This window comes from Hyperolius riggenbachi, chromosome 2, assembly GCF_040937935.1.
Source record: "Hyperolius riggenbachi isolate aHypRig1 chromosome 2, aHypRig1.pri, whole genome shotgun sequence".
Lineage (NCBI taxonomy): Eukaryota > Metazoa > Chordata > Amphibia > Anura > Hyperoliidae > Hyperolius > Hyperolius riggenbachi.
Genome location: NC_090647.1, coordinates 268,728,698 through 268,755,721, shown reverse-complemented (window position 1 = coordinate 268,755,721; position 27,024 = coordinate 268,728,698). Strand labels below are relative to the sequence as shown.

General features: G+C 43.3%; 1 protein-coding gene across 5 annotated transcripts in view; it reads left to right on the top strand.

Moving 5' to 3' along the window:
* The window catches only part of TRIM37 (tripartite motif containing 37), a 158,012-nt gene that overhangs the window by 83,030 nt on the left and 47,958 nt on the right, over positions 1 to 27,024 (top strand). For 4 of the 5 annotated variants that reach the window (XM_068268642.1, XM_068268641.1, XM_068268639.1 and 1 more), the window contains 5 exons: positions 1,255 to 1,434; positions 3,966 to 4,080; positions 10,087 to 10,287; positions 13,017 to 13,153; positions 20,225 to 20,316. In XM_068268642.1, coding sequence (XP_068124743.1) covers positions 1,255 to 1,434; positions 3,966 to 4,080; positions 10,087 to 10,287; positions 13,017 to 13,153; positions 20,225 to 20,316 — 725 coding nt within the window. The remainder of the gene's footprint in view (positions 1 to 1,254; positions 1,435 to 3,965; positions 4,081 to 10,086; positions 10,288 to 13,016; positions 13,154 to 20,224; positions 20,317 to 27,024) is intronic. The other variant, XM_068268640.1, reaches the window with a different exon arrangement.

Sequence of the window (27,024 nt, the reverse complement as noted above, 5' to 3'; positions counted from 1 at the left end):
ACTGTCCTGGAGGGTTGTCAAAAATAGAATTACCAGGACGTAATCCTGATTTTATTTAGCACTTAAAGAGACTCCGTAACAAAAATTGCATCCTGTTTTTTTATCATCCTACAAGTTCCAAAAGCTATTCTAATGTGTTCTTGGTACTGCAGCACTTTCTACTACAGTCTCTGTAATAAATCAATGTATCTTTCCCCTGTCAGACTTGTCGGCCTGTGTCTGGAAGGCTGCCAAGTTCTTCAGTGTTGTGGTTCTGCTATGAACTCCCCTTCCAGGCCCCTCTCTGCACACTGCCTGTGTATTATTTAGATTAGAGCAGCTTCTCTCTTCTCTCATCTTTTACAAGCTGGATAAATCGTCCTCTGAGCTGGCTGGGCTTTCACATACTGAGGAATTACAGACAAAGGCAAAGCTGTTTGCAGGAAGAAAGGAGCAGCCTGAAACTTTAGTGCATGAGAGCTGAGGGGGGAAAGAAACACACAAATGATCTCTTGAGATTCAAAAGGAAGGGTGTATACAGCCTGCTTGTGTATGGATGTATTTTCTATGTGTGGACATACTGTACATCAACCTACTTTCTGTTTTGGTGGCCATTTTGTTTGTTTATAAACAAACTTTTTAAAACTGTTTTTAACCACTTTTAATGAGGCGAGGAGCGGCGAAATTGTGACAGAGGGTAATAGGAGATGTCCCCTAACGCACTGGTATGTTTATTTTTGTGCGATTTTAACAATACAGATTCTCTTTAATGTATAGTACATGTGTTTTGTTTTTTTTAGCACTTCACTTGCAGCTCCTCTCTATTGTTCTCAAATTCTGCTTCAAGTAATGTACAGTATAAGGTTTTGGTTTTTTTATAAAGCATTATTCATAATTGTCACCTCTAGTCACACATATCATAAAGATTTCATAAGAAAATTTGGTTTTATAATTCAAACCACGCATGTCTTTTCTATCCTAGTTCATTTTCCATCATATTAACATTTAAAAATCAGAAATATCTCAATTTAAAGGATGGAATAAAGTTTAGAGCCAATTAAACACATTTTTCAGTAAATTAAATAAATATATTTACATAGATCTGTACATGAGTCCTGAAAGCGGGACAAATGAGAAAGAAAGAGGGACAGGGTTCCCAAAGAGGTACAATGTGTGTGTTCATTTATTTGAAATTGGTTGGTATTTTTTTCTTTAATAAGAATATAAACCTTTGTCATGTTCTGTTGCACCCCACTTACAAGTCTTCCCTTGTAGATATGAGTACCGTGTGGAGATGGTTCACCAGTCTTCAAATGATCCTGCTAAAAATATCATCCGAGAGTTTGCATCAGACTTTGAAGTTGGAGAGTGCTGGGGGTACAACCGCTTCTTTCGTCTGGACCTACTTGCCAATGAAGGCTATCTGAACCGTGCAAATGATACTGTAATTTTAAGGTACTATTTGCATAGCATGAATGTATAACATTAGTAAGGCCTCGTGAATTTTAAAGGGCAACTGTTTAAAATGAAAATCCAATATTGCAAACAAAACTGCAATTTTTTTCAGTTCATATTTGCATATCACAGGTATTATGACAAACATTTCAGCATTTTTACATGTATTTTTGAGCAGAGAGGGTAACGGTCATCCCCCAGGGTTGTGTTTTTTTTTTTTATATAACCCTCCACTCCCTATGCAAGATAGCACCGTCCTAGTCCCACAAGTCCACCAGCTCTTCTGCATGCGGGGCATCATGACTGAGGAAAGGGAGAGCTGGTGGATTAATTAGAGGATGGGTTTGACCTAGCAGTGCATGCAGTCAGATAGTTGTTGCACCTGCTCCGTTATTCTGTTTCTGTGTGAATAGAGTGAAGGGGAAGCCTAGAAGGCAGTTGAAGAGTTGATGGGAAAATAAAGAGAGGTGGCACTAAATTAAAGTGTGAATGGACTGTATGGCTGTCATGTTGGCTAGGTGGCTCTAACATGCTTCTCCTGCGAAACATTTACTTTATTTACAACAGCCTCTCGATTTGATAAACTCTGTTTTTACCATATAGTAACTTGCCATTGTCCAAGCTTGCCAAGTTTTTTTTTTTTCCTCCAATGCCATCAGGAAGAGTCTACCTTACCCACATGACTGCCATGAAAATCCCCCATTTTTGAAAGACGGCTCAGGAGTATGTTAATGGTCAGGATAAAAATGCAAACATAAACTGTAAGCTACTGATTTACACAGTTTAAATTGACAGGATATATATAAACTTGCCCATGATCAAATACCTTATTAAAACCAAGTAAATGCCACCTTTCACTATTAAATTGGGTTTAGATCAGGAAAGAGGGTTGAGGATGATTGTTTACATGGGTATGGTTGTAACCTCCACTATCTCTCCTGAATTTTGGTGGCATGGCCATCTGACTACTACCACTGCTATTTTAGTTCTACTCGACAATTTACAAAGCTATAGGAAATTGCACTCAAGTGCTGCTATTGCCTGCACTCGCTTGGCGTTAACATTGTAATAGATTTTCCTTTAAATATAATGTTTTTGTTGATTTCAACATCTAATCTTTTAAAAACCTCTGGTAGCGTTAGGTGGCCTTAAGATCGGAACACTGAGTACAGTGTTTTGCTGATTGACAGATGAGCTTTTCACACCTCTGTGTAATGTTAGCGCTTCCATAGCAACACGCAAACACTCTGTAGTCATAAGAGGCAGGTGTTTATTACTAAAATACTAGTGCTTTTTATCTAAATTCAGAAAACATGCAGTCAACTTGGCTTGTAAATTATACATAGGAATAAATGTGAAAAGAAACCTGCGCCAAAGAGGCTGGCAACAGCTGAATGGATAGAAGTATGCCTTGGGTACTTCACACAAAAACTGATAAGACAATATAAATCCACAGCGCTAATTTAAAAGTATTATAACCTGTATTGAATATAATCAGAACAGCGTGAAGTGTTGGATCAAAAAACCCAATTGGGTGCCTGCCCCTTTAAACCACTAAATTGCCCAAAAACCTGTTACCCTTACACACCCTCTCACTGCAGTGAGTTTGATTAAAGTAGGCAAAATGGGGCTCAGTTCTGATTATATGCAATAAAGGTTTTAGTACTTTTAAATTAGCGCTATGGATTTATATTGTCTTATCAAATTATATATAGAGGTGGAAGATATGTATACACTCAATACGCAGCAATACTGGACACACAGCTGCTCTTTCACTCTTACAGTCTAAGGCCCCGTTTACACTTAGGGCCTGTTTCCACTACTAAGTGATGCGAATGCGGCTACCTAGCCACATCGCATCACTTCCGCCGCCGGCTGCATCACTTCCGCATCTCCCGATGCGGAAGTGTATTGAAGGAGATGGGACGCGGCTGCAGGCGGATGCAGCCGTGCGAGAATCTGCAGTGTGCTGCAGATTTTCGGATCGCTCCGCACAACATGCACGCAGTGGAAACACTTCCATTGCTGTGCATGTGTTTCAGAACACCTGCGGTGCGGCTATGTAGCTGCATCGCACCGCTCCTAGTGGAAACGGGCCCTTAATCAGTTGCTCTCAGTTATAACTGAAAGGACGACTGGTTTTCAAAGTCATGCCCATGTTTTACTATGGCACGGTTCCCACTATACATATTTTAATGGAAATCTTTTTCACAATGCACTGCTATGAAGAAGGGAAAAAAATGCGTATTCTCAGCTACTGTAAATTGATGCTTGCAATTCATGAATTGTTATGGATTCTTAATACCTGCTTTTAATGGGTCTTGATGTATGATCTTTATGCTAGCTCTTATCTCATCAGTATTATGTTTTGATCAGCTTACTCTTTCCACATGAAATTCAAAAGTTACAATAGTTAATCTGGTTGTTCTAGGAAGCTGATGACTTTTAAAACTTGATATATAACTTTGTTGATGCATAGTGTGATGAGCGGTGTGCAGTAACTGTTATTTGTGTATTCGTTCCTTGTTAAGATTTCAGGTCCGTTCCCCTACCTTCTTCCAGAAGAGTCGAGACCAGCACTGGTATATCTCCCAGCTGGAGGCAGCACAAACGAGCTATGTTCAGCAAATAAACAATCTGAAAGAGGCAAGTGCAGCTTGATTTTAATAAAAGGATTGTCTCTCTTTACTGCTTAAAAGGAACTTGAAATGAGGAATACAGAGGCAGCCATCTTTATTCTCTAATAAACAATGCCAGTTATCGGACTTCTGTGCTGATGCACTGCCTCTAATACTTTGTTTTCAGATTGTGCCAATCAGATGCTTTTAGGTTCTGACTCTACTGCATGCTTGCTGCAGGTGTATGACTCGAAAACTAAAGCTTCGCATGATAGCCAGACAACTGGCATTGTTTGCAAGGAAATGAAGATAGTATCCTCCATATTTCTCTCTCTTCTGGTTCCCTTGAAGGCAGGCTAGCTTAACAACTAGTTAAATATCTGTCTACCACCTCTGTATTGACTACCATTCTCCAGTCTACCTGTGACTAAAAAAGTAATCTCATCTGTGTCAAATTCTTAATCCACCTGGTCACATTTCACCTAGAGTGGAAGCTGCTGGCTTACATTAGACCGTCCATGTAGTGCAATCATTTCAGTCTTTAAGTAGCACAGTTGTTTGTTTTTCGTCCTACAGAGCCTTTAATTCACATGCCTAGAACCTAGTAGCAGTGTATCCTTTAGCTAAATTCAGGGCAAGAGTAATAGAATATAGCAGTGTTTCCCAACCTTTTCCGGCCCGGGGAACACTGTCTGACCAAATTGTTCTCCGGGGAACGGCGCGCGCGCGCGGTGGGGGCGATGCGGCCCCCGGTTGTTTGCGCGACCTAGTGGACAGTGCCGCTATGGGGGGGGGGGGGCTGGGGTGCGGCTGCATAGCTGGCATAGTTGCCCCAGTGTAGGGAGTTTAGTTGCCTCAGTATAGTGCCCTAGTATAGCCAGTATAGTGCCCCAGTATAGTGCCCCAGTATAGCCAGAATAGTGCCCCAGTATAGCCAGTATAGTGCCCCAGTATAGCCAGTATTGTGCCCCAGTATAACTAGTATAGTGCCCCAGAATAGTGCCCCAGTATAGCCAGTTTAGTGCCCCAGTATAGTGCCCCAGTATAGCCAGTATAGTGCCCCAGTATAGCCCCCCAGTATAGCTAGTATAGTGCCCCAGTATAGCCAGTATAGTGCCCCAGTATAGCCAGTATAGTACCCCAGTATAGCCCCCCAGTATAGCCAGTATTGTGCCCCAGTATAGCTAGTATAGTGCCCCAGTATAGCCAGTTTAGTGCCCCAGTATAGTGCCCCAGTATAGCCAGTTTAGTGCCCCAGTATAGTGCCCCAGTATAGCCCCCCAGTATAGCTAGTATAGTGCCCCAGTATAGCCAGTATAGTGCCCCAGTATAGCCCCCCCAGTATAGCCAGTATTGTGCCCCAGTATAGCTAGTATAGTGCCCCAGAATAGTGCCCCAGTATAGCCAGTTTAGTGCCCCAGAATAGTGCCCCAGTATAGCCAGTTTAGTGCCCCAGTATAGTGCCCCAGTATAGCCAGTATAGTGCCCCAGTATAGCCCCCCAGTATAGCTAGTATAGTGCCCCAGTATAGCCAGAATAGTGCCCCAGTATAGCTAGAATAGTGCCCCAGTATAGCCAGTTTAGTGCCCCAGGATAGCCAGTATAGTACCCCAGAATAGTGCCCCAGTATAGCCAGTTTAGTGCCTCCCGCCCGTCCCCGCGGCCGCCGCTGTTATTACCTTGTTAACGGCGGCCGCTCTCCCCTCTCCGGCGCGTGTATATTCAAGCAGCGTATCTCCGGCTGCTCTGTGTGATGCACTGATGCGGAAGAAAGGAGGGCAGCGGCTTCCTGTAACGGCGATATGTATCGCCGTTACTATGGTAACCGAGCCCTGCCTCCTTCCGCATCAGTGCATCACACAGAGCAGCCGGAGATACGCTGCTAGCATATACATGGTCTGGAGAGGGGAGAGCGGCCGCTGCTAAGGTAATAACAGCGGCGGCCGCGGGGACGGGCGGGAGGGGGGATAAGAGCACGGCACACCAGGCAACGTTCCGCAGCACACTAGTGTGCCGCGGAACAGTGGTTGAGAAACACTGGAATATAGTACCCGTGGGATACTATCTATACAGGGGTTGGACAAAATAATGGAAACACCTTGAAAATCAACAAAATATATTTTAATATGGTGTAGGTCCACATTTCGTGGCAATTACAGCCTCAATTCTCCGAAGTATTGATTAATACAAATTGTGAATTGTTTCCAAAGGAATTTTAGCCCATTCTTCAGTTAAAATACCCTTCATTTCTTTTAGAGACGATGGTGGCGGAAATCGACTCCTTACTTCAATCTCTAATAATGACCATAAATGCTCAACAATGTTGAGGTTGGGGGATTGTGGTGGCCAGATGAGATGCTCAACTTCATTAGAATGTTCCTCGTGCCATTCTTTAACAATTCTAGCTGTATGGTTTGGGGAATTATCTTGAAAGATTGCATTCCCTCCGGAAGCAGTTCTTGAACCATAGGATGAACTTGGTCGCCCAAGGTTCCTAAATAGTCTCGGCTGTTAATTCTTCCATTAAGTGAAATCATTGGCCCGGCAGATTTCCAAGAAATGGCACCCCAGATCATCACAGAACCCCCGCCATGTTTTACGGTTGGGAGAAGGCAGTCTGGATGAAATGCTTCTTTCGGCTGTCTCCAAACGTACACTCGGCTGGAGGTCCGAAATGAGGTAAATGATGATTCGTCAGAGAAAATCAAATTTTTCCACTGCTCGAGGAACCAGTTTTGGTGGTTTCTGCACCACTCTAAACGCTTTGAAACACTTGTCTTTGAGAGCAGAGGTTTTCTATTTGAAGTTCTTCTGTGGAATCCAGATTTGTGCAGCTCCCGATGAACAGTTTTTGTGGAAACTGGGTTCTGTAAGTGTTCATTCAGCTCTGCAGTGACTTTAGAAGCCATGGTCTTGCGAGCTTTTCTAACAATTCGATTTAGAGTCCGACGTTCTCTCTCAGACAACTTTTACTTTCGGCCACAACTTTGCTTTGCTGAGGACGTTTTTCCTTCTCTTTCAAAGGCAGTCATTGTTTTTGAGACAGTACCTCTTGAAATGCTAAGCATTCGGGCATTTTCTGTTACAGTAGTGCCTGCCATACGAGCACCAACAATTTGGCCTCTTTGAAAGTGTGAGAGATCTGCCATTTTTATAAATTATAACCAACTTTTGTTTAAATATCTGTAAAAAACTATTTTATTTAAACATATCAATTAACAAAAAAACCAAAAAAAAGCATATGTCAAGTTTTGATTGCTTAAAACATGTTCAAAGATTATGATGCCAAAATGTTAGGTGTTTCCATTATTTTGTCCAACCCCTGTATTTCTACAGTATGAAATTTGATGAGCAGAAAACTAGCCCAGAAGTCAATGCCATTGTATAGAGCACATTAAGCAAATAAGGGCAATCTAATAAGAAACGGGTACAATAGCACTCTTATACTTAAAGAGACACTGAAGCGAAAAAAAATGATGATATTATGATTTGTATGTGTAGCACAGCTAAGAAATAAAACATTAAGATCAGATACATCAGTGTAATTGTTTCCAGTACAGGAAGAGTTGAGAAACTCCAGTTGTTATCTCTATGCAAACAAGCCATTAAGCTCTCAGACTAAGTTAGTCCTGGAGAGGGCTGTTATCTGACTTTTATTATCTCAACTGTTCCTGGACTATTTACTTTTCCTCTGCTAGAGGAGAGGTCATTACTTCACAGACTGCTCTGAAAGACTCATTTTGAATGCTGAGTGTTGTGTAATCTGCACATATTATAGAATGATGCAATGTTAGAAAAACACTATATACCTGAAAATAAAAGTATGAGAATATTTTCTTTGCTGCTAATCTTCTAGTAATTATTCATAGTACACAACCAATTCACTATATCATATTTTTTTTTTCGCTTCAGTGTCTCTTTAAAGGAAACGCAAGGTAAAAATAAACTGAACAATTGTTTCTATTCCCCCCTTCTCCTAAAAACAACTTATTTTGATATCCCACAGTTGTTTTTTTATATTTAAAGGGGTTCTGTGGCCCTTTTTTCAAAATGCAATTTAAATGAAATATGTTCCTTTCATACCGACTAAACTTTTTTTCCCTGTCTTGTGTAGAAACAACTGTGCGGTCTCTCTCCTGCTTCTTTCTAATTATTTGTCTAGTTCAACAAATATTGTGCTGCACGAAGAGGCAGACAATACAGCAGCTGTTTCTCCCTGCTATCTGCCTCTACATCCCCCTGCTGCACATCTTCCTGTGAGTCATCACTGACCTTGGTGCACACTCCAGAGAGCAGGGGAAAGTCTGCCTCGCTCCAGTGAGGCTGACAGCAGGGGGGAGAGCTGCCTCTTGTTGCCTTAGCTCCACACAGCTCATCCCTGTAAAGGAGATAGCAGATGATGACAGAGGATGAGAGGAAAGCTCTGTCCCTGACTATGACCCGGATGCACTTCCGGAGTCAATTTGCATCGCAGCCATCTTAGCCAAATGATTAAAAGTTATATTTTATTAATTAAGCTATTTATTGGCAGTGGGGAGCGGCGAAAATAGGCAAAATGAAGAGGGGGGATGACAGGGGAAACGGTAATATGTTTATTTTACTTTGGTGTAAATGCATCACAGATCTTCTTTAAATCTACTTTTTAAGACTTTCTGCTTTTTCATTGCCTCTGCTCAATGACCTATTCATTGAAAGATGCCAGAGCTAAAATCTATGAATTATTGACCCTTTTTTCTTTCCTGCTCTCAAGCTATTTTCTGATAGGAAAGTGTTTTATGGTTGTAATTCCTTATCAGTAAGGGTTAGGTTTGTAGTCTGACCAGGTCCCAGCTGGATAGAAACTGTCACTTGCATACCTAATGTTTACCATTCTCCACAGCTTTTAACTACTTCCTCCAACAGTGGACAACCTCTAATACATGTAGGCTAAAAGGAGGTTTGGTATAAGCATTTACCTCTATCATGCCAGTTGTTTTGCCAGTGGAATTGTCCACTTGATAATCAACCTGCTTTACATGGGTGATCCAATTTCTCTGTAGCCAGTGATGCATGTCTGGAAAACCACTCATCTGCTTGTAGCTCCACTAGGCTATGAATCCCCCATGTAACCTTCTCTTATGCATCATGAAGAGCACTGGGGATAGAGGTCTGTACAGTATTCATGTTGTAGACACCCTGTGCACTGGAGAAATAGCATTTGTGCATAGCTCCTTTTGGGGAAGGGGAACCTGAAGAAAAAGTGTGCACTATAGAGTACTGTTCTAAGGCAGTTGTATCACCCAGGGATATCTTCACGAAGTGGGCAGCTGCAAAGAGAATAGGCATTGCTTCCCCAGGCAATTTTGTCCCTAAGAGGAGTGGGTCTATCTGACTTGTGGTTGCCTGTTAGGTGTGAGTTGGCGTTGCATAAAATATTGTCTTCTGTATCTCAGCAACAGTGCATGATTGTAAGCAGTTCATACAGCACATGTGACCAGCAGAACACAGAGCTGAGCCTCTGACCTCCTCCTCTGCTGCTGAAAGATTAACTGTTTGTGGCCAGCACTACATTTCAGCATAACCCTAACTTGGGGAATATGCATGGCCAGGCTGCGCATGTGCAATATAGCGCAACAGAAGGATTTACCAATACGGCCAGTGGAGGATCAAAGTGGCCCGGGAGGATGGTGAGGGAACCCACGGCATTAAGGGGGCTGGAGAAAGCCCCAGGTACGTATAAATGCTTTTGTTTCTTAATCTTCGGTACACTTTTATCTTGGCCAACTCATCTAGTAATAGTTATGAAGAAATGAGAAGATTAAGTGGTGAACTGGTATCAAACTGCTATCACTGCTTTAGCTTCACACTGCTGGCAATTTACTATCTTGGGAGAAAATACCACCATTCAGGTATGACCAGGTATTACCTCTAAGCACAGTCCAATCGTGTCTGTGTGTCCTCTTTGGGTGTATCTGCTGTGTCTGTCTTGTTCTCGTTTTCAAATTAAGATTTATTCATTTTTTTTTTTTTTTTTTTTTTATATATATTGTTACAGAGGCTTGCAATAGAACTGTCAAGGAATCAGAAGTCTAGAGGTATGTCTCCTCCGGACACTCACCTTAGCCCGCAAAATGATGAAAGTCCGGAAGCCAGGGTGAAAAAGTCTGATATAAACCTTGAAAACCTCTCTTCTTTACCTACGCCTAGAGAAGCTGAGGAGGAGGAGGAGGACAAAATTCTTCATGATGTGTTTAATGTGAGCATCCAGTTGCTAGTTTGCACTCTGTCCTTTACATGTTCTGTTCGGCGCATATAAAATGTATTTTAGTCATTCCCCACTGCATCTAAAACATAAACACAAAATTCTACCAGAGCATTGCCTGGGCTGCATCACTAAAGCAAGACTCTAGGTTTGCACATTAACCATTTACTGCAGTATATCTGCGCACTGGGAAACTTCATCTGAACTCCCAGGGACATAGATGCTCATTTGTTGTGGCGGTTGGCCACCACCGTGCGCGCTCCCGCATCGCCGCCCGTTAGAGGGGAGTTCCCATACATTGATCTAAGTCTCCATGTCTATGATCGCTGGCATTAATGAGATGCCTGTGGTCATTGTAACTAAGGAAGTAACACATCCATGCATTACTTCCTGTTCGCGTACTTGTAGTACGCTAATAGGACATCTTGTGGCCAAATAATAAAATTACACCTACATACATCTTTGTTTTGTAAGACCTACACTTACATTTAAAATTAACTCCTTACCTCCACACACTTTAATAAAAAATTACAATAAAAAAAAATACATAGTTACCTTAGGGAATCAACTTTTTTAATGTGTCAAGGGTATATTACTGTCATTTTTTTTGTTAATTATGTGCTTGTAATTAGTGATGGACGCAAAACTGAAAAAATGCAGCACCTTTATTTCCAAATAAAATATTGGCGCAATACATTGTAATAGGGAAATATTGTAAACGTTGCATTAACCAGGAAAAATGCGCAAATAAAGTGTTGCTTTTATCTACACTAGAACGTTTATTTTATAACCATAATGGCAGAAAACTAAGAGAGAATGATTTTTTTTTCTTATTATTCGCATTAAAATGAGTTTAGAATAAAATAATTCTTAGCATAATGTACCACCCAAAGAAAGCTTAAAGTGGAACTGGATTTGAACCCTGGTCTCCTGTGTCAGAGACAGAGCCCTTAACCATTACACTATCCAGCCACTGCTTGATAGTGTACGGAGTATTGAGACCTCTCTGCATTACTCAGCTGGTTGCTGACTGAGATGGACACCTGGCGGCAGCATTTTGAGGAGTGCAGCAATGCATTTGGTCAATGTCACTGATGCAATATCTACACTATTAATCAGGCTGCAGTTTTAAACCATCCTGTGAAACTTGCTTTAAAATTTCTGATGTACTTTGTATTACAAAATGAAAACTGTAAGGGCCCGTTTCCACTAGTGCGGAAACCGGGCCGAATCTGCAGAGTTTCACCGCAGGCAAATTGCCATAGGAAACAATTGCGCTGCTGGCCGAATTGCTTACCTTAGCGATTCGGCCGACATTGCCGTCAGTGTCCGTGCGGGAGGCTGCAAATCCCATTAGCGTTCCCGGTGACCAGGAAGTGCCACTGCGCGTCTCGCAGCCGCGCGCAATGGCTAGTGGAAACGAGCACTAACCGTGATGTTGCATCCTTTTTTAGTGAAGGAAGAGTTTTGATTGATTCTTAGCTCCACAAACATTTACTGCATTCAGATGTGATTTGGTTAATATGAAATTTTGAATATTTTTTTTCGGTACTTTTCCACTAGCTGGGCGCTAAGTAATGTACCGATTCATGTATTTTCTGGCCATCTCGCTACGGGCCAAATGTATCAAAAGTAAGTTAATTTTAATTAAATTAAAGAGACACTTAAGCCAGAAAAAAAAAGTTTTACTCACCTGGGGCTTCTACCAGCCCCCTGCAGCAGTCCTGAGCCCTCAGTCACTCACTAATCCTCTGGTACCCCGCTGCCAGCTAGTTTCGTTTTTGCCGACAGGCCCGTCAGGACTAGCCACGCGTAGCGTTTTCCGCTTTCCCGACTGCTATTAGCACTATTGCGGGCCGCAACGCGTACAAAAATACGCGTTGCCGCATATCTATGCGTTCGTAATGCGACAACGCGTATTTTTGTGGCATTTGTCGGCAAAAACGAAACTAGCTGGCAGCGGGGTACCAGAGGATTAGTGAGTGGCTGCGAGGGCTCAGGACTGCTGCAGGGGGCTAGTAGAAGACCCAGGTGAGTAAAACACTTTTTTTTTTTTTCTGACTTAAGGTTCACTTTAAGCCGGCGGCAATGTAACAGATGAAGCCGCCGGCTTCGGCTCTCTCTCCTCCCCCTGCCTCTCTCCTATACAATACTGGCAGCAGGGGGACATGCGTGTCCCCCCAGAGTCGGTCGTCGCGGCAGGGAATCCTGCCGTTCGTTCTCGAAGAGCAGGTGCTGGCAGAAGCAATGTCTGTAGCCTCCCCGCTCTGCTTGTTTCTTGCGATGAACGACTCTGAGGGGACACGAGTGTCCACCGGCTGCCAGTGTTCTATAGGAGAGAGGCAGGGGGGAGGAGAGGAGGCAGAGCCGAAGCCGGGGGCTTCATCTGTCACGTTGCCGTCGGCTTAATTTTAATTAAAATTAACTCACTTTTGATACATTTGGCCTGCAGCGAGACGGCCAGTAAAAACATGAATCGGGTACATTACTTAGCTCAGTTGCGCCCGGCTAACGGAAAATAACCTTTTTCCCTTACTGACCAAAAGATCTATTTTCCAGTGTTTGGTTTCTTTTTGTTTTTTATTTAAAGTAACCCATATGGAGTTGTTTCTTTCTTTAAAACCAGTTTACGCAGGTCTACATATCTTGTATGTTTTTTGGTATGATAGAATAACTAACTCATGGAGCACTGCAGGCATTCAATGTGTGTCTTTTGTTTGCAGCAGGATCTCTCAGATGGGGATCTGGATGCTGAGCTAGCTGGGGATGATGAAGTGAATCATTTGGAAGGCAGTTGTTCCTCTGCTAGCTCCACCGCCACCAGCAATACAGAAGAAAATGACATTGATGAAGAGACTATGTAAGCAGAAAACCCATAACGTTTTGTTTTTAGACTTTAGTGGTGGGCAAATAAAAGGAAATTTGTACTGAGAGAATGATGGAGACGCTTGCTGCAAAGCTGGCAATTTGGGCACAGAGCGATGCCTGGTGATGTGGGTGCTGTCAATGTTACAGTGGTTTGCAAAAGTATTCGGCCCCCTCGACGTTTTCCACATTTTGTCATATTACTGCCACAAACCTGAATCAATTTTATTGGAATTCCACGTGAAAGACCAATACAAAGTGGTGTACACGTGAGAAGTGGAACGAAAATCATACCTGATTCCAAACATTTTTCACAAATCAATAACTGCAAAGTGGGGTGTGCGTAATTATTCAGCCCCCTTTCGTCTGAGTGCAGTCAGTTGCCCATAGACATTGTCTGATGAGTGCTAATGACTAGAGTGCACCTGTGTGTAATCTAATGTCAGTACAAATACAGCTGCTCTGTCATGGGCTCAGAGGTTGTCTAAGAGAATATTGGGAGCAACAATACCATGAAGTCCAAAGAAAACACCAGACCGGTCAGGGATAAAGTTATTGAGAAATGTAAAGCAGGCTTAGGCTACAAAAAGATTTCCAAAGCCTTGAACATCCCACGGAGCACTGTTCAAGCGATCATTCAAAAATAGGAGTATGGCACAACTGTAAACAACAACAAATAACATTTGTAAAGTGCTTTTCTCCTATGGGACTCAAAGCGCATAAGCATGGCTCCGACCATCGTGGTACAGAGGAAGAATTTTATTAGTCTGGAAATGCCAGGCTAAACAGGTGGCTTTTCAGTCTGGATTTGAATAGCTCCAGGGATGGTGCTGTCTGTACTGGGTGTGGCAGGGAGTTCCAAAGAGTAGGGGCAGCATGACAGAAGGCTCTATCTCCAGATTTTTTGAGGTGCACTCTGGGAGTGACCAAGTTTATAGAACTTGCTGATCTGAGGTTGTGAGAGGTGTGGTGCAGCTTCAGCAGGTCCTTCATGTATCCAGGGCTCAGATTGTGCAGGGATTTGAATGTCAGCAGTCCAATCTTGAAGCGTATTCTCCATTCTACTGGTAGCCAGTGCAGTGAGCGAAGGATCGGTGTAATGTGACAGTGGCGAGGCTGCTTTGTTAGCAATCTGGCAGCAGCATTCTGCACTAATTGCAGGCGACGCAGGTCCTTTTTAGGAAGGCCAGCATAAAGGGCATTGCAGTAGTCCAGCCGTGATGTGATGAAGGCGTGGACTAGGGTTGGTAGATCCTCTGGGGGAATCAGATGTTTAATCTTTGCAATGTTCTTCAGATGAAAGTAGGAAGATTTAACTACAGATGACATTTGGTTTCTGAAACTCAATTCCCCATCGATTAGTACGCCAAGGCTGCGCACAAGGTTGGAGCTGTTTATGTCTGAATTCCCAATCCTGATTGGTGTTGCTTTAGGATAGAGCTGTAAACCTGTAAACCTACCTAGAGCTGTAAACCTACCAAGACAAGGCCGTCCACCTAAACTCACAGGCCAAACAAGGAGAGCGCTGATCAGAAATGCAGTCAAGAGGCCCATGGTGACTGGATGAGCTCCAGAGATCTACAGCTCAGGTGGGGGAATCTGTCCATAGGACAACTATTAGTTGTGCATTGCACAAAGTTGGCCTTTATGGAAGAGTGGCAAGAGGAAAGCCATTGTTAACAGAAAAGCATAAGAAGTCCCGTTTGCAGTTTGCCACATGCCATGTGGGGGACACAGCAAACATGTGGAAGAAGGTGCTCTGGTCAGATGAGACCAAAAAGGAACTTTTGGGCCAAAATGCAAAACTCTGTGTGGTGAAAAACTTACACTGCACATCACTCTGAACACACCATCCCCACTGTCAAATATGGTGGTGGCAGCAACATGCTCTGGGGGTGCTTCTCTTCAGCAGGGACAGGGAAGCTGGTCAGAGTTGATGGGAAGATGGATGGAGCCAAATACAGGGCAATCTTGGAAGAAAACCTCTTGGAGTCTGCAAAAGACTTGAGACTGGGGCGGAGGTTCACCTTCCAGCAGGACAATGACCCTAAACATAAAGCCAGGGCAACAATGGAATGGTTTAAAACAAAACCTATCCATGTGTTAGAATGGCCCAGTCAAAGTCCAGATCTAAATCCAATCGAGAATCTGTGGCAAGATCTGAAAACTGCTGTTCACAAATGCTGTCCATCTAATCTGACTGAGCTGGAGCTGTTTTGCAAATTAGAATGGGCAAGGATTTAGAGTCAATCTAGTTGGAATCGTCCGCACTTCTAGAATATGCATATACTGTGCCTTTCACTAGTGCCATGTAGCTCATCAGAGTACATCCAGACGCATATTAGATTCTGTCACCCTGGATAGCTAACTTGACGTGTTTAGTTCATTTATGTCATGTCATCTAATGGGGTATAATTTCACAGAACTGGTTTACAGGGAACCTAAACTGAGAAGGATATGGATTTTTCCTTTTAAAATAATACCAGTTGCCTGACTCTCCTGCTGATCCGTTGTCTCTAATACTTTTAGCCACAGACCCTCATCCGTTGTCTCTAATACTTTTAGCCACAGACCCTCAACAAGCATGCAGATCAGGTGCTGTGACTGAAGCCAGACTGGATTAGCTGCATGCTTGTTTCAGGTCTGTGATTCAGCACTACTGCAGTCACAGAGATCAGCAGGACTGACAGGCAACTGGTCTTGTTTAAAAGTAAACATCCATATCCCTCTCAGTAAAGGTTCCCTTTAAAGCCCCATCTAGATGGAGCGATCCAGCGGCTCGATTAGCTGCCGGATCGACTCTGCCGCATCCCCGCGTGTACCCGCCGCGTCACCACTCGTCCGCGCGTGCTTCGGATTCAATACCCGCTCGTCCCCGCCGGCGCCGCTTATCTTCCGCTCAATTCCCTGCCATTGTCCGCTCGTGGGGAACGAGCAGGGAATCGGTGGCGGCGAGATCGGACCTGTCAGATCTTATCAATCGAGATTGATAAGACACATCGGAACGTGTAGACCCAGCTTAACGGTGTGTCTGACTGTATCAGTAGGTGTATATAAAACTGAGCAAAAAGTAAAAACGCATACAATACTCCAGTTCATGACTGTGAAAATTGAATGCAAGGAGTTATGCCAAAGATACTGACTGCTAAAAAAAAAGTCACTTGGCAACTGCTCCCACTTAAAAACTGGAAGTTAAAAAAAGGAAAAAAAATTACACTATCACTTATAGCCTTGAGGGAGAACAATACATAAATGGTTCAGCTGAACAAGTACTTGGAGAACCTGAAGCAAGAAGGCTATGGTGGCTGCAATATGTATTTCATTTTAAACATTACCAGTTGCCTGGCTATCCTGCTGATCTCTTTGGCATCAGTATCGTCTGAATCGCACACCTGAAACAAGCATGTCAGATTTTTGTCAAAAACAGTTAATCTGCATGCTTGGTCTATGGTTAAAAATATTAGAGGCGGGACAGCCAAACAATTGGTATTGTTTAAAAGTAAATAAATGTGGCAGCTTGCTTTATGCATATCAGCCATAGCTATTCCATCTATAAAGGACATTGGGTAGGGGAAAAAAACACAAAAAGAGCGCACTCCAAAGACTGACGATAAAAGGGAGACCAGCCGGTCATAGACAGATCTCACCTGATGTGGTGGCTGATATGCCCTTATGGGTATTATTAGCTTGCAGGCTTTTGTCCCTCTCAGACCAGGGACCAGGTCAGTAGCAGGCTCTTTGTCCAAAGGGATCCTGTGGCTGGAAGCAGGATATCAGGAGCAGCTGTCTGGTTTGTAGCCGTTTGTGTCCCAGCACTGGCTGTAATGCTGGGCATACACGGTTAGATAGTTGTTATCAATCGAGCAGCTGATGGCTCGATTGATAAGATCCAACCTGTCCGATCACCGCGGCGGATCGATACCGCGCTTGATCCCCGCGGGCGGACAATAGAAAAAAACGAAGCGCTGATAAGAAGCACCCGCGGCGACGAGCGGGAATCGATCCGCGCAGACGAGCGCTGGCTCGATACCGGCGCATAAACGAAGCGTGTATGCCCAGCATAATACCAGAGCTGCAGGCACCTGTGGGCTGTATGAGACTCCATCCCTGAGCAGGGAGAGTCTCCTTCCTGAAAAGTTAGCAATCCACACTGCTCTGTCCAGATACACCACAGCGGTGGCTGGGTGGTGCACGTTAGCACTAAAGTGGCTGAAAGCAAGCACAGGAGACCTGTGCTGGAAGTAACTGATTCTTTAACCTCCCTGGCGGTTAATTTATTTTGCCAAATGGGCAAAAATTGTTTTTGTTTTTTTTTAATTTTTTGTTTTTGTTTCATGTAAAGCTACCAGAGTGGTAGCTACATGAAACACCACTAGAGGGCGCATGTGGCCCTCTAGTGCGATCGTCGCCGGCATCAATAGCAAACAGGGGAGCGCGTATATAACGCGTTCCCCTCTTTGGCTTCTCCTGTCGCCATGGCGACGATCGGCATGACGTCATGGACGTCAGGCGCACTCGATCCAGCCCATAGCGCTGCCCGGAACTCATTGGTCAGGGCAGCGCAGGGCTCTGGCGGGGGGGGGGCCTCTTCCGCCGCTGCGTGCGGGCGATCGCCGCAGAGCGGCGGCGATCGAGCTGTGCGCGCGGCTAGCAAAGTGCTGGCTGCGCGCACAGCACTTTGAATGGGGCGAATCGCCCCAACAGACACTGAGAAATCCTCCTGCGCGGCATAGCCCGAGCTCAGCTCGGGCTTACCGCCAGGGAGGTTAATGAATGTAACAAATACAACTAGTTTCAGGAGGCCATTCTTCCTTTCCTCAGGCAAACAGTTGTTACAGATTGTGACGATCCAATTTAATTGAAATTCAAAAATCAATTAGTTAAAGGCGACCCAATCAGTGCGTGTATGTAAATGTGATCAGAGACCATGAACTTCTGCTGTATGTAAGGGTTTTCTCTCCCTAAGGCCACATACACACATCAGACCATAGTCTTTTGAAAATGAAAGATCACAGACCAATTTTACCCTCCTACATGTAGTATAAGAGCCATACTCTACACAGTCTATTCTATGGAGCTGAACTCCCCATCATAACTATTTAATTAATGTAACATACAACTAATCAGTTACTTCCAGCACAGGTCTCCTGTGCTTTCTTTCAGCCACTTCAGTGCTACTGCCCACCACCCAGCCACCACAGAGCAGTGTGTGGATTGCTAACTTTTCAGGAAGGAGACTCTACCTGCTCAGGGATGAAGTCTCATACAGCCCACAGGTGCCTGCAGCTCTGGTACTACAGCCAGTGCTGGGACACCAACGGCTACAAACCAGACAGCTGCTCCTGATATCCTGCTTCCAGCCACAGGATCCCTTTGGACAAAGAGCCTGCTTCTGACCTGGTCCCTGGTCTGATGCCTAGTACACCATACAATTTTCTGTTAGATTTTCTGTAATTAGATTATTTTCTGTAAAGTACTGGTAGAGACTGGTCATTATCTCTGGTGCATTGTCTTCTGGTTATCTCCTGAGTAGAACAATGTCTAATTGCTAGGCAGATGGTTAGATAGATAATTTCCAACAATGTTGGAAATTGTCTATCTGGCAGGTAAATCTTACAGAAAATCTTAAGGTAGCCATACACTGGTCGATTTGCCATCAGATCCGACCAACAGACCCCTCTCTGATCGAATCTGATCAGAGAGAGATCGTATGGCTGCCTTTATTGCAAACAGATTGTATTTCAGCATGAAACCGATCACAATCTGTGGTGGTGCTGCCACTGCTCCCCTGACACCCCCCTCCACGGAGCACAGAGAAGTGAAAAGCGGAGACCAGGGGACACGCGCTGGCCGGAACAGGTAATGTATTGCCGCTAGCGTCGGTCGTCGGGCATTCGAATGCAGCTATCGATGCACTCCCGACCCGCCGGTGATCAAGCGAAATCTATCCGCACGGATGGATCGACGGGAACAATTTATTACGGACGGAAATCGATAGTTCTGTCAGCGTTTGCGCAATGATTTCACAGCAGATTCATTCAGTGATCGAATCTGCTGTATATTGGCGGGAAAATCATTAGGTGTATGGGCCCCTTTACAGAGAATTGTATTGAGTGTACTAGGCATTAGAGGGACAAAAGCCTGCAAGCTGATAATACCCATATGGTCAAATCAGCCACCACATCAAGTGAGATCTGTCTATTGCTGGATACACACGGTGCGTTCCCGCACTCGATTTCCCCGCTCGATTCCCGTTGATTCCTGGCCGCTCAATTATTTCCGACATGTCAGTTTCCCGTTTCGATGGATCGTTAGGTCAATTTGGCATACTTTGCATGAGAATTGACCTAACAATCATCGAAATGTTTGGAAATAATCGAGCGGGGTATAGAGTGTGGGAACGCACCGTTTGTACCCAGCATTAGACCGACTGGTCTCCCTTTTATCATCTGTCTTCTGAGTGCGCTCTTTTTTTGTTTTTTTTTCTTCCCCTTACCCCATGTCCTTTATAGATTTCTCTGCCACTGCAAGTGGACCACATAGAGCAGCACCGACTTCAATCACCCAACATATACTTTACACATAGAAGACTAATTTCATCCAGCACGCTCCCCCTGTTCTAATTTCAGCACGGGGGTTATTTAAAGGAGAACGGTAGTGCGAGGTATATGGAGGCTGCCATATTTATTTCCTTTTAAGCAATACCAGTTGCCTGGCAGCCCTGCTGATCTATTTGGCTGAAGTAGTGGCTGAATCACCAGAAACAAGCATGATGATAATCTTGTAATATCTGTCACAATTGTCAGAAACACCTGATCTGCTTCATGCTTGTTCAGGGTCTATGGCTGAAAGTATTAGAGGCAGAGGATCAGCAGGATAGCCAGATAATTGGTGTAGCTTAAATGGAAATAAATATGGCAGCCTCCATACACCTCTTTCTACAGTTCTCCTTTAAGTTTACCTATCTGTCTATAGCTATTCCATGTAGTTTATGTTTAGGTAGGGTATGCTTGTAGCTATGGGAAGATATTTGTGCTCCTCTCACTGACTTTCTCTCTGTAATCAGGTCTGGGGAAAATGATGTGGAGTATGGCAGCAATATGGATTTAGAAGAGGGTGAATTGATGGAAGATGCAGCTGCCGTGGCTGGAGCCTCAGGTATGATGAAGTAAACCTACAAACATTGTTGAAAGTATTAACAAGAAGGATCCCTCTGCCAACGCACATTACAGGCTGTTCCAATTTCTGCTTTTCACAAGCTTCAGCATGTGCCTTTTCTTCTCTAGAGGGTACAGTACCGATCATTTGGATCCACACAGAGTTGCCACTTCTGCACACTAACCCCTACAGGGCTTTGTGCTTTCCCTCACAGTATGGTTAAATGGCTATAAATAGGTCCTCAGGACACGTCTGCCCCTGTTCTCAATATTGTTTGCTGATCAAAAGCTTTAACCAGTAGGTGGCCAAGTTCCCCACTTACTCTTGTAAACTAGTGCTTTTCTTGTTTTCGTTTAAAAGCCACTTAATCTCGTTACATAGATGCTTTAGTTTTAACCTCTAAGAAACGTACAGATAGAATTATTAAAAAAAACAAGCTTTAAGAACGCTGCAGTATAAAGGAGCAGAGCAATTGTGTTTGTGTCCTATTTACTGCTCATATTTGTCAGCAAAAATTGTTTATTTCAAATCCACAGAAGCTGTTAAGCTACTAAACCCACTATGATTTTTCACTGTCTTGGGTGGTTGTTGACTGTTCTTCATGCTCTTGATTTCCCAGCATGTTTTATATTACTCTGGCAAATCCCCTTCACCATCATTGACTGCTTTCCTGATTAGCAGTCCGATATCAGATCACCTACTTTAAACACACACTGTGAAATCGCCACATTGTTGGAGGGAAATGGTTTCCTCAGTTCTCAGTTCATATTTCTTTGTCGCTGAAAATTGTCAGTTTTATTGCGCATCTGACTGCACACGGTTTGGCTTGTGTGTACACTGCAGCAGTAGCTGTAGGATGTACAGTAGTACCGGTATGTATAATTAGATGAGCCGTTACCATGCAGGTAAAGTCCAAGTCGAGGGAAAATCTAAATGTAAAATATGAATTTGTTTAGCTTTTAGCTGATAGAGTTCTGAAAAACAATCAAGGTTTGTTCAATATCTAAATTGTCATCTGGTCCAGACCTCCACATATGACACCAGTAGTTAATGGCTCCCTGACGTTACTGCAGTGTTGTCAGGCATGCAAAGTACGATGTGCAGTGGGCTGTTCATTTTGAGATGCAGCTTAGAAATTCTTCACGGAACCCAGTGTTGTAGACACTTAAACCTCATCCTGAAGCACATCCCAGGCTTGTCTGTTGACTGCACAACACAACCATATCCAAGATGTAATTTTTTTTTTTTTGTATGAAACCCAGGGAAACTGATCTTGTGATAGACTGACCATTTATCTATGCAGGTAACAAACCACAGGGTGCTCCACACTTTTTTTTTTTTTATTGCAATCTGGTAGATCGCAAAAGACTTCATGGTAGATCAAGACCCCACTACATTTTCCATTCTGTATATACAATTGTGCTCCTAAAATTGTACGTGGGTAGATCATTTTGACTTGCTAATTTTTTATAGTAGCTCACAAGCTGAAAAAGTGTGGGCACCTCTGCTTTAGGGTATAATTCAAAGTCAGCTGCTAACCTTGTATAAGTGGATTGCAGTGTAGACTAGCAGTGTAGACTAGCAGAATATAGTCCATCAATCCACAGGAAGACATTTTATTAGAGACAATTATTTTCTTATTAATTGATACAATGTTAGATTTTAGAAACTGATTTATTTGCCAAGCACGACTGGGTCATGCCTGGAATTGGGTTTGGCACAAAATTTAGCTCAGAATGGGAAATAAAAAAAGAGAATATAAATAATAAACCAGAAAAACAATAATAGCAGCTTTAACAAGAATAATAACACAGAAGCACAATAGCAGCAGCTTTAAAAAGATACATTACTTAACAAGATACAGTATTTCAATAGTCACTCTATCGTGAGTATCATACCATTGTATGATAAGTCGCACCAGGTAAGTTATGCTTTTAATGTCAGGTTAGTGGTTAGGTCTTCCCGAGGGGGCACGTCACCGCCGCGGGGAAGTCTAGTAGGAAATTATTTGTGCACACATTATTGCCGAAGCAGTCGCCCTCCCATTGCTGTACCTGTTTGAATGCATGTTGTGTAATATAGTCCATTGGAGCTCTGCACTTCTTTGCAGCTAAATCAACTCAGGTGCAGCCCTCTGTATTTGGAAGCGCTGCCTACACTCTCTTCTCTATGTAAAATGTTCTAAGTATACTTGTGGTAGCTTGCATCCAATCTGCATTCAAATTTTAGATTAGGGACTAGCACATAAATTTGCACTTAATTTTGCATAATTTTGCATCTGATTTGGATTCAAGGCATGTATTTAGCCCCTGGGGGTCTGTACACGCCTCTGATGCTTTATAAGCCAGTTGCAGCCTGTGAGCGCTGTCATTTTTGTTTGTCTATCGTGAGCAACCACCCGTGGCTGTACACCTTAAGGGCCCTTTTCCACTTGCAAATGCTAGCATTAGCGCTAAATGCTAGCAATTGCGATTCAGCAAAATCCTTTTTTTTCCCGGCAATAGCGTTTGCGATTTTGCTATGCACTGCAGGACATAGCAAAATCGCTGCAATAATTGCTCCGCCGTGCGATAGTTTGTGTAAAAATCGAATCGCGGTAGTGGAAATAAGCTACCGCGATTCCTATGTTATTTAGCAAACCCTAGCGTTTTTAAAAATCGCTAGTGATTTGCGCTTTTGTGATTCAGCAAACACAATCGCGCTAGTGGAAAAGGGCCCTTGGGGGGAGGTGGTGAAGCCACTGGATAGAGGAAGAAAGAGTTCCTGTGCCTAGCCATCCTGGTGGAGATTGCCGAAATCCAGATGGGAGCTGACTGAAGAAGCGGTAGCCTGTAAGGGGTAGTTGGCAATCTATTGCCAGCTGTGTATGTGAATCTAGTTTTGAGTTAATTTACATTAGTAATTTCCGTGGTTTATGGTGCCAATTGTGAAAAAATCAGCTACCTGTCCTGCTTGTTAAACCAAACCTAACTGAAATAAACTTGTGAAATGCTTAATTGTATGTGTAATAGTAATTTAAGGCCTGTAATTTTATGTGTGAACTGTAAGCCTGTTATGTCAGCATAAAGTAAAATCTGGTTCACTTTGTTTCCATGGAAGAGCAATTACTACCTTTTGAAAGTTTTCAGCACTATGCTATTATCACGTGTCTTAGTTCAAGCAAATGCAAGTGTTTTGGCTTTGATTTACTTTTTCAGAAGAGTAGCTGCTGCATTCCTCTGTCAGTCCACTGGTCTGGTGGCTTCACCTGCATAGATAAAGCACAGGTTTGTTAACCCTTGCAATGAAAAAATAAAAAAGGAAAACGACAAGCTCGAAGTAGGACTGGTACTACATGTACCCATCTCTTAGTGTCTTATGTCAGTTCAGGTACACTGTAAGGAATCTACTGGCTTTTTGCATATGTGTTATGTACATATGTAGGCAATCTATTTGGAGATTTGCAGCTGTATTATACATCATACTAAAGCACTAGATACTTTTCACAGACTTCCAAAGACCAGGCTCCGACCCCTGCAATGTGTTATGAACACAGCTGCCGGGCTAATTCATTCCTCTCACCCCTCCTTTTCAACTGCCCCACTTTGCAAATCTCTTCACTGGCTCCCTGTACCCTTCAGAATTAAATTTTAAACTGCCCTGCCAGGTATACAAATCCATTCATCATACCTCCCATTCATACATTTCTGATATCGTTCAGATCCAGAGATACTCCCCAACTTGCTTTCTCCGTTTCGCCAACACCCTATGGATTTTTGCCCCTCACTACAGTTGCTCCTGGACTTCTCCAGAGCAGCCTCTACTCTATGGAATTCCCTCCCTCCACCTCTCAGGTTCGCCCCCACCTTCAATTATTTCAAGCAGGCTCTAATCTCCTTGGCGGTAATCCCGAGTCAGGCTCGGACTGGAAATCCACTGCTTAGAGAGGTAACTCCGAGCTGTATCCATAGGAGGTGTGTAATGTGCAGGGCTGCCACAGATCTATCTAGCGGTATGAGCTTTAGGGTCTAAAAGCGTGTGAAAATATTGCACTAAATCGGACACTAAAATCCGGAAGTAATCATACCACCAGGGAGGTTAAAGTCCCATCTATTTAATATAGTCTACCTACAATCTTCATAGATCTAATACCCCCTATAGAACTGCCCCCCACCCCCACATATATCCCACTCCTCCACCCCTTAAATGTTAAGTCTATTTGACAGGGCCCTCTTCCCCATGTGCTCTTGTCCACCATATGAACTTGTCTTCTATAATTATCCCTGCATAGCAATGTGCGCACCATTGTTTGTTTTTCACTGTTTTGTGTATCACCACTTCAGGATCACAGGTTTTTTCGCCTTCAGGACCAGAGCAATTTCATTCGCCAGTAACTTTATTGCTACTTATCACACTGACATGATCTATATGTTTTTTGCAGGACAAACTAGGCTTTCTCTGGGCAGTACTTTTTGCTAACCATTTATTTTATTTATATGTATTTTGCAAGGAAGAAGTAGAAAAAAATGGAAAAAAAATCACCATTCTCAGCTTTCAGCCATTGTAGTTTAAAAATAAAATGTGCTATTGATGATGAAACACACACATTTTATTTGCTCATTTGTCCTGGTTATTACAACGTTTAAATTGCGTCCCTAGTACAGAGTATGGCGATAATATTTTATTTGGAAATAAAGGTGTCTATTTTTCCGTTTAGTGGTTTTTATATTATAATAATTTACTCCAAGACTTTAATTACAAAACCCACAGTAATGACTTACATATTAACAAATTCCCTAAGGTAAATATATATATAAGTCCAGAGAATTGCAGCACACAAGCTCAGTTTATTGAGCAAATAATAGAGCTTTACAGCAGCACAACAGCAAACGTTTCGGCTGTCCACAGCCTTTCTCAATGCTAATCAACACAAATCACATGATCAATTTTATACCTGCAGGGAAATGACATCATTACATCACATGATCTCCCAATCAGGAAGTAAACAAAACAAGAAAGCAATGAATTGCATATGCACATATGGCAGTCCATAATCCACTTATCTGATCCCAGATAATCTTATGTAGGATGATGTCTTATCCAGACCCAAAAGTATCTTATTCATTTTTCTAGAAAGAATCCAGACCTAAAAATTACAAAAAGAGATGAAGGTCAAAGTCATGATTGAGACCTCCCGGGTGTAGGCTACCCAATCTATCGATCCATAATACCTCACGTTGCTTTAACATCAATATTCTATCCCCTCCCCTTCTGGGTTTGGGGATATGGTCAATGATCATAAATTTAAGGTCTACATCCCTGTGACCCAACTCCCTACAATGGCGAGCTACAGGTAAGTCAGAGTTGACATTCCTGACAGAGCTCCTATGCTGTGCAATGCGATCCCTCACCTTTTGGGTGGTTTCCCCTATGTAGTTCAGTCCACAGGGGCATCGCAATAAGTACACAACATAGGAGCTCTGGCAGGTTAAATGAAATCTGACACTATATCCATCCCCAAATGTCGAGCCTTTAATTACATGACGGCACTCACTGCAGGATAAACAAGGGAAACTTCCCACTCGTGTTAGACCTAAAAAGGTGGACAGACTCTTAGGGGCAGGACCAGTGTCGGCATGAACCAAACGTGTGCCCACTGTCTCGTTCTTCCTATACGCATGGATAGGAGGCAGAGAAAATTCTGGTATTTCCGGATAGGCATCCGCAAGCATGTGCCAATGTCGCCTCACACTTGCAAGTACCTTATGGGAAAAGCCATGAAACTGGCACACAAAAGGAAGACGTGGTTGGGCACACTTGTGTTCATTTGGAGAGGAGTCAGGCTCTATGATACGTTGCAACTCCTCCTGTAACAAGGATTCAGGGTATCCCCGCTCCGAGAGCCTCTCACACATCCGCTGTCTAGCCTGTGCAGCCTGTGTCTCATCCGAGACGATCCTATTGACCCGCATCAGCTGGCTCCTGGCTACAGAGCGAAAGACAGCGGGTGGGTGGTAGCTCTCGAAGCGTAGAAGTTGATTCCGGTCAGTCAGTTTCTGGTACAGATTAGAAGACAGAGAGCATCCCTGTCTTCGTATAGTCGTGTCCAGGAAGTGAATTTCAGTTCTGTCATGGACAATCTCAAATCCAATGTTTGGATGAAAATTGTTAAGTTCCGAGTGAAAGGACATGAGGGATCCAATGTCGCCCCGCCATATCACGAAGACATCGTCTATGTAGCGCCACCAGACGCGACAATGCCTGGCGAACGCCACATTAGAATAGACATATTTGGTCTCAAAGTCGTGCATGAATGCACCTGCGAAGGACGGAGCGACATTGGATCCAATAGCTGTGCCCCGCTGTTGGACAACAATTACCTTATGTTTAAAGAGGAATTTTTTCTTCAACACAAAATGAAATAAAGTTTCCATGAACTCCATTTCCTGGCTGTTGTATTCATCACTTTGTCGGATCAAGTTCATACACGCCCCAATCCCCTCGCTTTGTGGGATCGACGTGTATAAAGATGATACATCCCATCCAACCAACCAGATGTCATCAGTTATGTCAAATGTGACTTTGGATACCCTGTTTAAAAAATCTGTGGTGTCTCGTAAATATGATGGTGTCTGTCTGACTAGGGGAGAAAGTATTTTGTCCAGCAAAGTGGCTGAGGGGACAAAAACTGACCCTATCCCAGCCACGATTGGACGTCCAGGTGGTGTT